Source organism: Phymastichus coffea, unplaced genomic scaffold (assembly GCF_024137745.1).
Source record: "Phymastichus coffea isolate CEN01 unplaced genomic scaffold, Cenicafe_Pcof_1.1 PCOF00091, whole genome shotgun sequence".
Classification (NCBI taxonomy): domain Eukaryota; kingdom Metazoa; phylum Arthropoda; class Insecta; order Hymenoptera; family Eulophidae; genus Phymastichus; species Phymastichus coffea.
The window spans coordinates 353,551-369,107 of NW_026706902.1; the positions used below are offsets into that span (position 1 = coordinate 353,551).

Genomic DNA, 15,557 nt, shown 5'->3' on the forward strand with positions numbered 1-15,557 from the left:
AGTAAACAATGTATTATAAATATAGGGATATCCTACAAGGAGTAAAGCTTATATAAACAAATATGTTAAAAAAAATGTAACTATCAAGCATAGATAACGGCTCGATTTATTTAGAAAAAGGAAAAGCGGAAACCAAATTGATACGCTATATATTATCTATAGCTAAATACCTCATAAGTTGGTAGATTATCAGATTTGCTTATCACATTTTTTTTGTATCATATCAACATAATTAAATAATTATTGGCCAATTAATATTGATGGATATTGAGCATGTAGCATTGTAAAATTATTTTATATAGACAGAGTAATTAAGGATTTTTAATTTTCCTAATAACAGTTTTTATTGGATTCAAGAAACAAACTGCTTAATAACTATTAATTATATAAACAACAACAAAATGGCACGTGAAGCGTGCTTGACGATTAAGTTATTATATGGTGTAGTAGTAATGCGAATAAAGAGCTATCAACAATTATTTCATCAACCACTAATCTAAATGCTTTGCTTAGTTGCTTTTGAAAGAACCCTACTACAGCTTATTATTTATTATAAATTTTGAAAAAACCCCTTCAATTAATAACAGTACGAATTGAATTCGATAACTATAACATTGTTAATATTTTGAATTTATATATATAAATATATATTTCGAATATATAAAATGTGTTTGTGTATATATATGTGTACATTTAAAGAAGTTACCTGATACTATTTGTTAACCATAGTGCTTCACAGTTTCAGATATTTCGACAGGTTCAGACACATCAATTTTTATGAAATGTTATCTCGCGCGTATACGCAAATAGCTACATAGTGCGTACTGCGCAGCCGCAGCAGAGATTAGATAAGCATCATTGGTGTTGGGCCGAATCGAATAGTTCGCTTTCTGACTGCCTTCAGGTTGTCAACCCCCAGTTCGTATAAAGTCTGTTCGTCACGTTCGTTCCATATTAAATGAATTAATTGAATAGATTTACACCATGTAATTGAAATTGTAACGTGAAAACTATTTGGCTTTGGTAAATTGATATAATTTGATATATCATCAGCCGAGTTATATTTCAAATATACCGTTTGTAGCAAAAAACAATGGCTATTTTATTATTCATATTAGACCTCTAAAAATGTTATGGAAAATAAAACTAATGTTAAAATGAATAAATTGTGACATGTGCATTTGTGAGACGCTTGTTTCAAGTTTTTGAGATCACAATCGTGATGTTTGCGAGCGCTGCCTTGAGAATAGAAGAGTAGCGGACTATGATGTAGCGATTGTGTGCGCTCTTACGTCTTTCTTCGTAGTCGGGTAGACGTCTTATGTTAGCCATAAGAATACTAGTGAGGATATAGGCAATTAGTTTGTTATTCAGGGGTGCGCTCGTATAATCACTTAATTGTCTTGACATGGTTCCCTTTTCTCTGAGTCTCAGGGCTTACTATGTATGATACTGCAATAGTTCGGTTAACGAAAAGGAGAATAGATAGACCAACAGAGAGAAATTCTCACTCTTCGAGTTTTGACAACGGCTATAGTTACTTAATAGACGTTCTCTCTCGATCAATCTGTCTCTTCTTTATTAGTGATTTCGATAATACATTGCTTTTTGATGTATGCGCGGCTGTGGCTTACGATACTTACAATAGATTAGATGAACCGCGTATGTGAGTACCTTTAAACTACCTTTAAACTATAATAAGTGTATTTGAAAAGGCTCTGATAAAGTCTAAATCTAATTTCTGTTTTTAAATTTTCTCGGATATGTACGGGGCGATAAAATTGATGATTTCTGAAATGTGTTTATGATCATAAAAGTCATATAAACTATTTCACAGCTTTTTTTAGTTTGAATTTTTTTATTAAAGATTTTTCTGTTTGTAAAAGGGGGCAAGATTGAAAGTTATTAAAAAAATATATATAAATTATTGTTGGTAAACGTTTTAGACAGTAATTAACGACTGACCATCATTGTTGCTTTTAGCTTACATTTTACTGAATCAATTTATATTATATATGCCATTTTTAGATAGAATTTTTACTTTTAACATTAACATTTAACAAAATTTGAAAAAAGCTATGGAAGAAAATAGTTAAATTATATCGAGAATATAACTATTTCTTTGTATGCACATAATAACATTAATTAACTTTGCATAATATTTTATTTTAACTTTAACTTTTTTCAAATTTTCACGCTATACTATTTCAAATTTTCAGTAATATGTAGTACATATGTGTCGTTTATTTCCGATCAAATGAAATAGTTTATATACTATATTAATATTAAAATTATTTGATCAATATTTTAACTCGAGTAGACGTGGTGAACAGACTTTTCCTGAAGCGGGAATGAAGATTGAACGACCTGAAGTGCGCGACACAGAGCAGTTTGACAAAGTTATTCGATTTGGCCCAACACTGATCATTCCAAACTGCAAAGTGCAAACGTGTAACACTTGTCGTCGTTGGTAGTCTCCGTGTCAACAATAATAAAGTCAATATTATCATCTTCGTCTACTCTCGTGGTTTAAAATTAAAAAAAGAACAAACATTGACTGATAGGATAAACAAATACAAACCTGTTTGCGGAGTCTGGGCTACTGGCTTGCGGATGCCGAGTTTCGTGTATTCGTCAAGGGGGAATCCTCCGCCTACGCGCCTTCTGACGTCAATTTGCCGCCACTCGCACCTTAGTACCGTAATGTAAGTATCCATCTACCTGTACAAACTTAAGGAATTAGCATACTGCTATATTATCTAAATTAGTGTTTTTGAGCTTGCAGGCTTCAGGAATGAACCGGTGCTTTAGCTTTAATAGTTCTAACCTCGAACACCGGTCTAAGTTACCTTTTTGGAAATCTCAACTTGTAATGAACAGATTGTGTTCACGTGAAAGCTGAACTGCTTTTATTTTCTTATCTTTATTGAAGAGAAAAGTTACAGTTACAGAGATAAGACAATGTACAGCATAAAGTCCAACTATGGGATGCTTATGAGCCTGTTTCTTCTTGTTGCTTATGCTCCAGATGCACAATCTTTAGAAGTAATTTATGCTGTCAATGCTGGTGGTGATGCTCACACAGACAGCTATGGTATTCATTACCAAAGAGATCCTCTTATGGGGAAAGTAGGAACTGCTTCGGATTACGGCAAGCAGCTAATTATTGGAAGAGTCAATACTATTGATCAGATACTTTATCAGACTGAACGCTATCATCACAGCACATTTGGCTATGATATACCTATTGCAGAAGATGGTGAATATGTTATGATTCTTAAGTTTTGTGAAGTTTATTTCAACTCACCTAATATGAAGGTATTGTAAGGCACTACTGCTATCTGTTGACAATTATTAAAATGTTCATGTTTACATAATTTATTTTGACAGGTGTTTGATGTGGTTCTAAATGGTGATCATACTGTTGTAACTGATTTAGATATATTTGAGAAAGTTGGCAGAGGTATCGCTCATGATGAATATATTCCATTCAAAGTACTAAAGGGTAAACTAATATACAATGAAGAAGAGTCAGACATTCTTGGTGGTAAAATAAGAGTGGAGTTTATCAAAGTAATATAACAAAGTTTAATTAATGGTCAAAAGTTGTATATTAATAACATATTGTAAGTAATTCGTGGAATTGCATATTTCAGGGATATCGAGATAATCCTAAAATTAATGCTATAGCTGTGATTAATGGAGATATTGATGGTAAAGTTATCAAGAGTTTTACTTTAGATTTCACCATTTAGCTATTTTATTATTATTAATTACTTTACTTTCATCCATAGATGTTCCAAAACTAGGGCCAGTTCCTCATGAACCTGAAGAATATCAAGGAATGCTAGATGATGAGGAGGAGCCAGTTGTTCGAACCAGGCACACAAGTGGACCCCGTACACCAGATCCTTATGCCTCTGAAGACTCATCTATTCTGATACCTGTTTTTATTGCAATTGGAGCTTTTATTCCTCTACTGTTTTGTCTTTGTAAGTTGTAGAAAGTTTAAGCAGAGCTACTAATGGGATGTACTTAAAAAAACTGACTGCACCACCTATACCTATGTCAACAACAAAGTGTTCTCTTTAGACTAAATAACGAATTTAAAATATTGTTTATATTTGATTCGTTTTCGACAAAGTATTTGACGAGTTTTATAATTTATTTAATAAGTTGCACGTTTGAAGTGTGATATTTTATATAACTATAATAATTGTTCATGTGCAATCTGATTTTAACAAGTTGGCATGAAGAGAATGTACTGGCCTTAGACTTGAAAACTTGTGGCACTAAAATGTATAAATAATATTTTTTTAAATGCAGTGAATGTATGCAAGGGAAAGATTTTAAAATACAATATTTTGTCGACACTTATTGAAAGCGAGTTTTAGGTAACTGACGCATGAATAAAGTTGTTATTATTGGAAATTGAAGTTCATTTACCCCAAATTAAAAGAAATCAAAATAAAATATATTAAGTGCTTTATTTAGTGATTAAATAATCATTAACATCATTAATGATGTTAATGATTATTATTTTCAATAAATGAAATAATTTATTGGAAGCAAATTATTGAATAAAATATTAATTTGTTTTTACCTGGAGTATGAGAAACATTAACAAATAATATATAATGCATAAAAAGTATTGTATGGAAGAAAAAAATTTTATAAATTAGAAACATTTATTTTGAAAACATTCTATAAAATTATAAGAATTATATGCTTGGAGATGATTATGATAGAAAATGAATGAATCAAGTGAGACGTAAAATAATGCCAAGTAGAAAAAACTGAACGTTGAATAGCTTAGTGTAAAAAGTCATTAAAGTATACCAGTAACGCGGTTGTACCTTTGAACATCAGAGGTATTCAATAAATATACTTACAATCTGATTAGATATACAATCAAACCACCAATTACTATTAAAATGTTTTTCTATGAAAACCTGTTTTGCTAAAACGTTCTCCAATGTAGAAAAACAAATAAATTGTTTGTTTTTCGTCAAATCAACGAAATTGTCAATCCCTTTATTGCTTTGGCAAGAGCCGATCGTTGCTAGTATTATACGAATGAAAACTGCGCTAGTAGGCTCGCTCGAAGTGCTGTTACGATTTTCGTTCGCTCTGGTTCTTGCTGCACTCCTTGCGACATTGTTCTCTGTAAAGTGTAATAATCAACGCGCACAATGTCAACTAGACTGATATCGCTGAAAATAATCTTATTGCAAATGTGATCCACATTTTCCCTCTCCTGTGTTTCTTACTAGCTGCGTGCTATTTCGCCAATCTTGTAAACTAGATATTTTTTCCAAAAACAGTATGGTTTAAAAAACATTACACGGACATTCTTTGAAATAAAAATGTAACGATTCGCCCTAACAAGCGTTCGTCTACTCAAAACAGCGATGATTAGCAATATAATTAGCGATTCAACCAGAAACCTTATTAAAGTTGATGTAAGTAGATAGTCCATCATTAAAAGCATTAATTATGTTAATACTTATAGCCCTATAACTTGTTTAATATGTTACATGTTCGAAGTGAGTGATTAAAAAAGTTGTTAAGAAATGTTAAAAAATTTCCAAATACAATATTTTGTTCGTCTGAATGTATTTCTATAGTTATCTAATCTAGAAACAAAATTTTTATTATTGAAAATCTAATTTTGACTTTCCATAACTGATTTAATAATTAAAAAATTGTGTTACTGATTTTATTAAAGAATTGAACATATTGCTCTTAACAAGACAACTTATCAAAAAATAAGTTATTAAAACAAAATTAAGTTGCTTTTCTTGCAAATAACATCATTAATTACTAATTCATAAAAAAATGAGGATAAAAAAACAATGATTATAGTGATAAAAGTTAAAGATTTATTCAATTACAATGTTCTGTCAATGATTAAAATAAAACTATAACAAATGAAGAAAAAAAATATTCTCTTAAAATTATTCTAAAACCGAGCACACGGATTTACAAAAGAAAACCGATATTAGAAAAAATTCGCATGTTTATTGTTTTTGTTTTTTTTATATAAACGTTGTTCTTCATACTGATGATTTCATTTAATAATAAAGTTATCACATAAAGTCAAAAGTGCTGTACATAAATAGTAGTACGTATTAAAATGGTGACGATTTCGTTGGTTTTTACTCAACTTTTAGGAACAAACAAAAATAAATATGTCCTTATTATCAAATATGATATTGTTATATGGATGCACATACAAAAATGTTATTAAAAATATAAAAAAAAGAAACCGTCTTGTTTTGTTAGGTGAAAAGTAATACCGTCGCCATGGGGAGAGTTATATCTAACAATATACTCCGAATTCGTTTTGTCCGCGTCTTGGTATAAAGAAAGTCGATTCTGTGCGAGTAAATTCGTACTACGAACTTTAATGTTTCATCATCATTTTTTATCGTTTCATCTTTACCATCGATCATATATATCATCCCTCAACGACGTTTCTTCGCAAATATTTGGAGGCCATTGACGAGCACCACATAATTACGCATACTCAGAGCTTGCATAAAATACAATTACAATAATACCGGAACTTCGAACGCATCCGATTATTTACACAACAAAAGTTCAAGCCATTTATCCACTGCCGTGTTTTTTTTTCTTTTTATTTTTAAGTTTCAGTAGGAGATTTCACAGCACACCGAAGCAGTCAAGCAATTATGTGAATAGATATATAATAATAATGATCTTTGAATATAGGTTAATACATCTTGTCTTAAATTTGCGTTTTCTTTTGAAACATACATATATTACGCATTTTTTTTAATAAATGTGAGTATATTAAAAATGTATCCAATTCAACTTTGTTCTCCAACTATTATGTGTGAATGCGCATCGGGGTATCTGTCCATTGAAACTTAAACGCAGCACAAAAAAAAATTAAGATGTAAAAACTATTGGCCTTAACGTTCAATAGTATACGTATAAGCTATACTGATTTTCTCTCAATAGAGGAAAAAAGATTCATTTGATGTATAAATTAAGAAATAAAAAAGAGTAGGGTACAATTAATATCGATCCTGTTTATCACGCACGAATTCACTCGGCGGTGATGAGCTGGTTATCAGTGACCGGCTCAATCGGCGAAACATCCTTCATCGGTACATCTTCCTCGATATTCGTTGTCGTTGTGGTCGTCGTTGTGCTGATCTTGCTCTCATCGCTTTCGCAGATTCCATTCTGAACGACCTCGGTTTTTACGGTTGTGCTAGTCTTTGTCGTCGAGCTCACCTTCGAGTTGACCTTCGATGCGACACTTGGTTTCGCAGCCGTTTTCATTGCAGCAACGGTAGTTGATGGTTTCTTCGAGGGAGAGGCAGCTGGCTTAGGGGCCAACGACAAACGTTTATTTGCCGTTGTGCAAGTTGTAGTCGACGTCGGACGTGCTTTTGGAGCAGCGGTTGTGGAAACACGTGCCGACGAGATCTGCTTGTTAGCGGATTCCTTGATTTGTTTATCGATCATCGGCGACTTCATTCCAATCTTGGACTTTGCAGCCGGAGTCGAAGTTGTAGTGGCTGGAGCGGTTTTTGGCCTAGCCGTGGACGTCGAGCTCGTTACACCTGACATGTTCAGTCTCGAGGTGGCAGTAGTCTTGGCTGTGGTGCTCGAAGTCGGTCGAGGCTTGGAAGCTGTGTTGGTGCTACTGGCGCCTATGCTCATACGTGTGGTAGACGTTTTGACTAGGCTACTCTTGGGCGCACCGTTGCTCATTGGAGGCTTGACCTGCGTTCGACTAATTAGTGTAGGCTTAGCGGCAGCGGATCTGACGTCACCATTGGTTGTCGGTTTCTTGTCAGCAGATAATGAACCGACCTTGGAACCAACACTACTGAGTTTAGGTTTCGGCCCAATTGGTGCCATATTCGTGCGAGGAGCTGGTTTAGCATTTGCACTGGTCGTTAGCGCTTTGGCCGTTGATGTAATGGTTTTAGCAGCTGTTGATGTCCTGCTGGCCAAACTCGTAGTAGGTTTTGGAGCAACTGCGGAAGTTGGCTTGGGCTTTGACCCAGCAGTCAACGGTACTTTCTTTGACGGTGTGGTGGAGCTTTTAGTAGCGACGCTTGCTTTTGTTGGAGAAGTCGGCGATGCCTTGGCGCCGAGCTTGGAAGTCACTGTTGATTTCAAAGTCTTTGTCGCCGTAGATGGCTTAGATGGTTTGGTTGATGTTGCAGCAACTACAGCTCCAATTGCAGTTGTAGCAGCAGCAATTTCAGTCACAGGTACCGATACTTTCATTGTAGTTTCATTTGAAAGCAACGGCAAGTTTTTCATCTCGACTACTGGAGAGGGCGTAATTTCTTCGACATCCTTCGGTTCGTCGACGAGGCTCTCCTTTAAAGTCGGCACTTCCTTGAAGCAAATGTCGCCCTTGACTTCGCGAGATTGGGGACTCAACTGCTCCTCCAAACCAGTGAACTCTTGTAGAGATTCGGACAGATTTATAGGCTTCGTATCGTGTTTAACATGCATCTCGTGAGTATCCTCTTCAACGTGCATATCATACGTAGCCTTTGCGTCCTCGAAATATTTCTCAACGTTCTTTTCACAACCAAAGATTTTATCGTATGTCTCGTGGACAGGCTCCTTGATAGTTTCTTTATGAACAAGCTCATCGGTGTGCTTTTTACATTCAAACTCCTCGACGTGTTTCTCATGAACAAATTCCTCAGTTTGCTTCTTATGAGTCGATTCTTCGATGAGCATTTTATCGAAAGACTTTACAACAGTATCAGTCATTACGGCTTCAGCTAACTGGTCGTGCAAAGGATTCAAATCCTCCAGGCGGTTGGGATTGTCGAAAGCCTCTTCTGTTTCAGTTTTGAATTCGTCGAGCAATGCCTCGGTCGAGCGTGAAATGAGATTCTCCTCCTCGAACTTGCTCGACATAATTTCGGGCTCCTTGACTGGAGACACGAGAATAGCGTCGTTTGCCTTCTGCTCAGCAGGAGGTGCGCCAAAGTTCAGATCCAATGGATTCATCATTACCGGTTCGCTGAGAGGCTTCTCATCTACCTTATCTTCGAGATTGACATTTTGAATACCCTCGGTGAGATTCTGAATATTGTCGACGGTTGTGAAGGGATTGCTGAAAGTAGATTCTGGCAACTCGTCCTTGCTATGCTCGGAGTTGCGCATGTTCATCAGTAAATCGTTGTTGTCATAGGAGGACACGCGTTCGTCGACAACTGCTGAGAAGACTTCAACGCTGACATTCTGCTGCTCGAAATCAAAATTGTCCGTACTGTTAACGAGATCGTCTAGGTTGACAGCAATCTTGGGTACCTCCTCGTCGTTTCGTAGGCCATTGTGCGTATCCACCGAGAATAAGTCCTCGTCCTTAAGTTCGTGAACCTTATTAAGATCAAGATCTTGCTCAAAGGCTTGTTTGAAGTCGCCGGGAGTCATGGATGTAGCCATCGCGTCAAATTCGCCACGTTCGGAGCCAGTGTACGAGCAGTCGGCTCCAGTCTTGTAGAACTCGCTGGCGACGGAGTAGTTGGACTCATCGCCAAATTCTGCCTTGGTGGATGACACCTCGGACTCGTCGAGATTCATGAGGACAGTCTTCTGGCGCTCGTCTTCCAAGCCGCTGAAGAGGTTGGTGGTGGTATTGGGCGAAGCCTCGTTGTTGGAAAAGTCGACAATCTGGTCGTTGATCTCCGATGGCCGACGGCAGATCTCCTCTTGGAACTCCTGCTCGCTGGGAATCTTGCGATTCTTGAGAGCACGCTGGTTCTGCTTGAGCGGCGAGCCAGCAACCAAATCGCTGTTCATTTGCACCAGCTGGGGCACTAGCGGTGGCGAGCCGGGTGAACTGGGCACAAATTCTTTCGCGTCTGGATTCAGATGGGAATCCATATCCTCTTCCTCGTTTTCGAACAGCTTTGCTTCTTGATGCAGCTGTTGATGCTGCACCAGGCCGTCCTCTTTGAGCGGGACCGCTGCTACTGCTTTTGTCTCGGATTCCACTTCGATCTGCAATATCGCAAAATTACGTAAGTTGCCTTGGTTTGGTAAAGAGAAATGATATGTTACGATAGGTTATGATGGTGGCGTGCTACTCGAATAAAAGGTCTCGATACGATTCCAGTCACTTTCTTGTGGTTGTCTCGTGCTACAAAGTGCTACTACAACTTGGTTTCATCTTAGTAACACTTATGATTAATCATTCGCTCGGTGTTTCTAAGAATTTCGTATCAAGGCTGTATCATTGCGACGCGAGATTGCAAATGGAAAGTTCGTGACAAATAAAAGGGTAAGTACACCACCAATGGTGCACCAATGCTCGTTGTGGTGTTTGATAAATTTGACGACGATTGTCATTCTGCGCGTCGTCTTGCAGCTCGGGGTCGTGTACAAAATAGGTATTGCTGTATTTTGCAAACGACAGCGAGAGCGATGGACATTAGTAAACAGGTAGACGACGCGATGATATTGATTTTCGATATGGGTTAAAGTATTGAATAGTCAAGCCTCGCGTGTGCGCCAAAGAAGAGCAAAATGAGCATGAATCGAGCAGACAGACGAAGAAGCCTTAAGCTGATATTGTACGGCCAAGGTCGGTTGATACAAGTAGGGAAAAGAAAGACGAGACCGGTGGAGAATCGAGAGCAGAGAGGTAAACCGAAGGAAACCGAAGGAAACCGACGGAAACGGAAGGCAGCGGAAGCGCAACTCACATCGTTGTGGTCGAGCTGGTGCTCGAGCAAGGACGTGGCGACAAAAGGCTGCTTCTCCTGTGGCTCGGTCTCGTGAATCTCGTCGTACTCGGCGGTGACGTCGTCGGTGCCGCTGCTCTGCGGCCGGTTATCGTTGTCCAGCTCCGAGAAAAGCGCGCTGTCTTGCGCCGACTGCTGCTGTGGCTGCTGTTGACTGCAAGCTTCTCGCTCCTTCTCGCATCTGTCGGGTTTCGACGACTCGGCTGCTGCCGCCGCTTTCTTCTGCTGCTCTTCTGGTCGGTAAAAGTTCCACTCGTCCTCGCTCTCCTCGCTGTCGGCTACATTATCCGCCTGGCCGACCAGTTCGCCCTCATGACGCTCTGTAAACGACAAAAGACGAGCTTTTAGCGAGTGTCGAGGCGTGTCGCGCGCCCTACGGTTGCTATGCCAGTCGCTCTTTCTCTCTCTCCGTCTCCGCTAGTCGAGCTTTCGAGACTCGCTCCGAGACTCGCTCCTATGAACAATCGCGTCTTCCCAGCGTCGCGAACAAGGAGGAGGCAAATCGGAACGCGGCTGTCCAGCCGGAGAGCACTCGAGCGAACACGCGACGCAACGATTGCCTCATCGGCAGTTGGCGTTTGCGTGCAAAGCCAACGAGGCGAGGCGCGGCGAGGCGAGGCGGGGCGAGTCGAGCGCAAGGAGGCCGAGCTATCGGCGAACAGCCCTTTCTCCGCGCACACGGCCGGCCGGCCGGCCGGCCTGCCGCAAGGACACGATCGATTCGGCCAGTTCGTTGATCCCGGCGATCGCGTGACACACAAAGCTCCCCTCCGCCCTCCCTCGGGGCGCGCATAAAAAGATTGTACGTACCTGTCGACGTCCAGCGCCGCCATGGTCGTCTAGCCGTGCGCGCGCTATTAAGAGCGTGGGCGAGCGAACGAAACGAGCGTGCGCCTGCCCTTCGCGGCGCCTGCCAGCAGGATGAAACGGAGACACGGAGAGAGAGAGAAAGAGAGGAAGCCGGCCGGCTGCATTATCGATCGCTAGCGCAAGCGCGTAACCCACCACCTGTGCGATAAAGGCGGAAGGCTCTTTTCCTCCCCCCTTTCCCTCGGCAGACCGCGCGATCGAATTTTCGCCGGTCAGCGATGTCCGGGATGACGTGTTTTAGCCGCGATCTCGTGACAAGTCCAGCGGCTATTACGCTTCGCCATCGGGAATCTGTCGCTAGGAGCGCGTAGTCGACTCTGTGGGTTTCCAATTAAAGCGCTGACTTCTCTCTCTCTCTCTCTCTCTCTCTCTCCGCAACTCAACGCACGCGGCATGCAAGCTCGATGAGGACGCGCTGCAGTCAATTGATATCGCGCGCGCGTACGCTAGGAGTGCGCTGTAAAGATGATTTGGTGCGCGGACGAACCACGTATTGCCTCCCGGATAGGAGAGTGTGCGGGCAGCAACAGTGGCGGAGACGACCACGGCTGACGGAGCAAAGCTAATTTTACACGCGAGGCAAGACGCCGTTGCGCCGGCCGGCCGGCCAGCTGCTGCTGCCGCGGTAGTCTCGCATCGTCGAATGCATTTTCCGGTTGAAAATTTGTCGATACGGTGTGATCCTGCAGCAGAATGCCAACTTCTTTGAGCGAAGTGCCGATTACGATCCAGTAAGCGATGGGTCTGGCAAAACAATTGGCAGCGCGTTCGCGCTATCCAATCGAATAATACCGATATTCAATGAAAATAAGGATGATTGGCGAATAAATTCGTCGCGTGGCGAGATAAACGTAAGCGGCGTTGCACATGAGCGAGAAAGAGGGGCGGGGGGCGAGGCTGCCGTGGCTTTTCGCACATTCGTCATTCGTCGGCGCAATAAATAAGAGCGATAGGCGAGCGCCTCGTCGGCAGCAGCAAGTTACATATCATAATGCTGCCGCGATACGTCCTTAATGGTTAATCAGACCGAAAACTTGATTTACAATCGGCCGGCATGTGGGACTGGAGTAGTCAGTCTTGCGGCTACGTGGGCTCGAGCAGCGATATCTCCGCATAACCTACACGGTGCACAGAGGCAAGCCGGTTCTCGACGCCTCCTCTCTCGCCTTTCTTTCCAGCCCTGTATATGGCCTGCTAGCGTGACGGAGGGTGTGTCGCCGAACACAAGGGTGCTGTTCGACCAAAAGTGCTCAATCGTCGTTTGATGAGGCGCTCGGGGCAGTCGCGTACCGCGATCTATTTCTCTCTCTCTCTTCTCGATAAGAATCTGTTTTGTTTTGGTTTGGGAATACGTCTGTACTCGTGTCAGCGCCTATGACGAAGATTGTCCGCGACTAATAATCGACGAAAAATGTTAATTAAGAACGCGTTGGTTGGCTTGGAATTCAAGTTTTATCGCCGACTGCCATAGGGCTCGCAAGACGAGATTATTTACGGCACCGATTCACGCGAACGCGTAACTCTAGAACGTTTCGATAGCGCACACAACAGTACTTTTATCATCGCACCTACACAATACTCAAGGTCAACGGCAATTTTTCTCGCGACAGTCGCAAAGGCTTCCGCAGCACTGGCGTGCAGCCCAGTGCTCGATTGACTTTCTACTCGCGCGTAAGCATTTATGCAGAAAGTTTGACATGCAAATTAGGAGGAAACAATTGAGACACTTGGCAACAATGCGGTTGCTCCGCACTCTCTCGCATACAACGCCCGTCGTGCGTCAGCTGCGGCGCGGCTTTTTTCGTCGCCGAAAGGATTTTAATACAACGTCGCCGCGGCGTGCGCGAAAGCGCGAGTGTTAAATACAAAAATAGATCAGCCGCCTTGTTTGGCGACAAGTCAGGCTAATAAAGATGCAGTCTGCACTGCACGCACCAAAGAAACCACAACTGCGTTTAACATCTTTCCTTTTCTTTTCTGCAAGTAACTGATTATTTAACAGCTGGCGTGATTTAGCTCAACTGTCAAATGTTATACACTTGCGAGAAGATGAATATTATGCAACAACGCACGACATGTGTATAAACAATCAGCTGACATATAAACGTATATTCGCGTTTGACCGTTCTGGATTGTCACTTTGTAAGCTGTGCTACGAAAATAATTCGTGAGAGAGAGAGAGAGAGAGAGAGAGAGAGAGGGCGAAGAGGGAGAGGGAGAGGGAGAGAGAGAGAGAACAAGAGCGAGAGCGAGAAGAGCAAGACGGCTATTGCGTCAATCACCTGCATACGCCGAAGGAGAAAGAAGGCAAGAGAAAAAAATCGAGATCTTTCTATTTCAAGGCGTTCGTCTTGGGTTATGTGAAAAGGTTAGATGTCGCTCGCGAGAAAGAGAGCGAGCCAAAGAAAAAGAAGCACATATATACAATACAACACACGCCCCAAAATGCCCTCCGCCGAGAACCACATGCCAGGAACAAAAAGTATCTTGTACCAATTCGGCTCTCACTCGCTCTCGCTTCCTCTCTCTTGAATAAGCCGGCCTGCATACACGCGGCACTCCTAAAAAGGAAACGCTCACTCTCTCGCACACAACGTTCGAATTTGAATTTCTCATACCTGACACTTATTAATCTTTTCACTGTGATAGCGTTCACCAAGATTATCGCTGTACACGCCACTCTGCCAAACACCAACGCGTATTTTTTTTCCAAGAGGACAAATTTTTATTATTATTATTAATATTATTATTACTATTACTATTGTTACTATTTGTTTGGCGCGCGAAAATGAATCTTAGATGTATGCGCGCGCGCGCGAACGGACCAACTGCCGGTTGTGGCCTGTACAAACGACGTGTTGCTTTATACGCGTTTTCCTTCTCTTTCTTCCGTGAGCGAGAAGAAAGAGGAGCGCGTGCGCGTACGCGCACGCGTGTCTGTGTGTTTGTGTGCGCACGAGTATGCGCGTTCGACAACGAACTGCTGCGCGGCGCACGTATATCGGCTTATAATACCGGAAGGACTGCTGCGCCGTGCGTTCGCGGAACACATTTACGCGCACACGTACGAAGGCCGCCCGCCGCTGCTGCTGCCGCCGCCGCCGACCAATACCGTTCGCGACAAGGGCTGCCTCCTTTTAGAACGCGCCACATTCAAATTTTCGATTTCACCAGTCTTGCATTTTTCACCCATTCAATCATTATCTTTTGATTGAATTGTTCATGTGGGCAGTTGTTTTTTTAGATGTTGCGCCACATTCGAATGCCTTTGGTCTGTAGTTTGAAAAAAAAAACGATTTAATTGAAACAAGCACGAATTGTTAGTAATTAGTAATATATTAATGTATGTGCATGGCATATTTGGCGCATGATTTACATTAAAAAAACGCGCGCGAGTGCTGATTTCATAAACAACTTGTGACTTTTATTTGGTCGTGAATGAAAGAGCATTGATAAATCAAATGACCTTCTGGTCGCAAGCCCGAATTAACGCAGCGAAGACGAGTCCGCCTGAGCAGCCGAGACACGCACCGAAAGCCGCGAAACGTAAATCGAAGCCACGTAGAGCAGAGCTGGCGACGATGGAGAGGCGGCGAGTGGCTATCTCGGCGTCGGATTATCGCCGCGACGAGAAAGCGCAGAGCGAGCGCCTCGGGCAGCAGGGCAGAGTACCGCGCGTACGTGTGCAAGGAGAGCACCTGCCGCAGAAATAGCCGAGGGCGGAAGCGCGCTTAACGAATCGCCGAGAGAAGCCAAGTGCTGCCGACACGCCGGTTTAGCTGAAATCTGCCGGAAGCCCCAACGCCAACGCGCTCGCCGCGTCGCTCGAGCGCCGCTAATGCGCTTACCGCTTTGTCGTACGCGCGCCCGTCTTTCTCTCTGCCCTCGGCTTTACGCCGCCTTGGCCGCCCGCGGCCTGTGCGTTTTCCC

At 41.9% G+C, this 15,557-nt stretch overlaps 2 protein-coding genes across 3 annotated transcripts in view; one reads left to right on the plus strand and one right to left on the minus strand.

The window, feature by feature from the left end:
* Positions 1 to 2,447: 2,447 nt before the first annotated feature.
* On the plus strand, positions 2,448 to 4,421 carry LOC131669287 (malectin-A). Of its 2 annotated transcripts, none has more exons than XM_058944063.1 (5): positions 2,448 to 2,705; positions 2,769 to 3,318; positions 3,391 to 3,573; positions 3,657 to 3,714; positions 3,795 to 4,421. In XM_058944063.1, exons 2-5 carry the CDS (start codon positions 2,962 to 2,964, stop codon positions 4,001 to 4,003), a joined length of 807 nt encoding a protein of 268 aa, XP_058800046.1. In that variant the 5' UTR covers positions 2,448 to 2,705; positions 2,769 to 2,961; the 3' UTR covers positions 4,004 to 4,421. The 2 variants fall into 2 exon arrangements, with proteins under 2 accessions (XP_058800046.1, XP_058800045.1); XM_058944062.1 differs by having other exon boundaries at positions 2,786 to 3,318.
* Positions 4,422 to 5,865: 1,444 nt separating this feature from the next.
* Positions 5,866 to 15,557, minus strand: part of LOC131669294 (205 kDa microtubule-associated protein-like) — a 53,321-nt gene continuing 43,629 nt past the window's right edge. Inside the window, exons 9-10 of the mRNA XM_058944073.1 lie at positions 10,719 to 11,077; positions 5,866 to 10,014 (exon numbers count right to left, since the gene is read on the minus strand). Of these exons, the coding sequence (XP_058800056.1) occupies positions 7,075 to 10,014; positions 10,719 to 11,077 (3,299 nt within the window). The 3' untranslated portion in view covers positions 5,866 to 7,074. The remainder of the gene's footprint in view (positions 10,015 to 10,718; positions 11,078 to 15,557) is intronic.

Coding starts and splice junctions, on each gene's coding strand:
- LOC131669287 (XM_058944063.1), top strand. CDS start 2,962: ATGTACAGCATAAAGTCCAACTATGGGATGCTTATGAGCCTGTTTCTT. Junction 3,319..3,390: donor TCAACTCACCTAATATGAAG/GTATTGTAAGGC, acceptor TTATTTTGACAG/GTGTTTGATGTGGTTCTAAA. Junction 3,715..3,794: donor GATTAATGGAGATATTGATG/GTAAAGTTATCA, acceptor TTTCATCCATAG/ATGTTCCAAAACTAGGGCCA.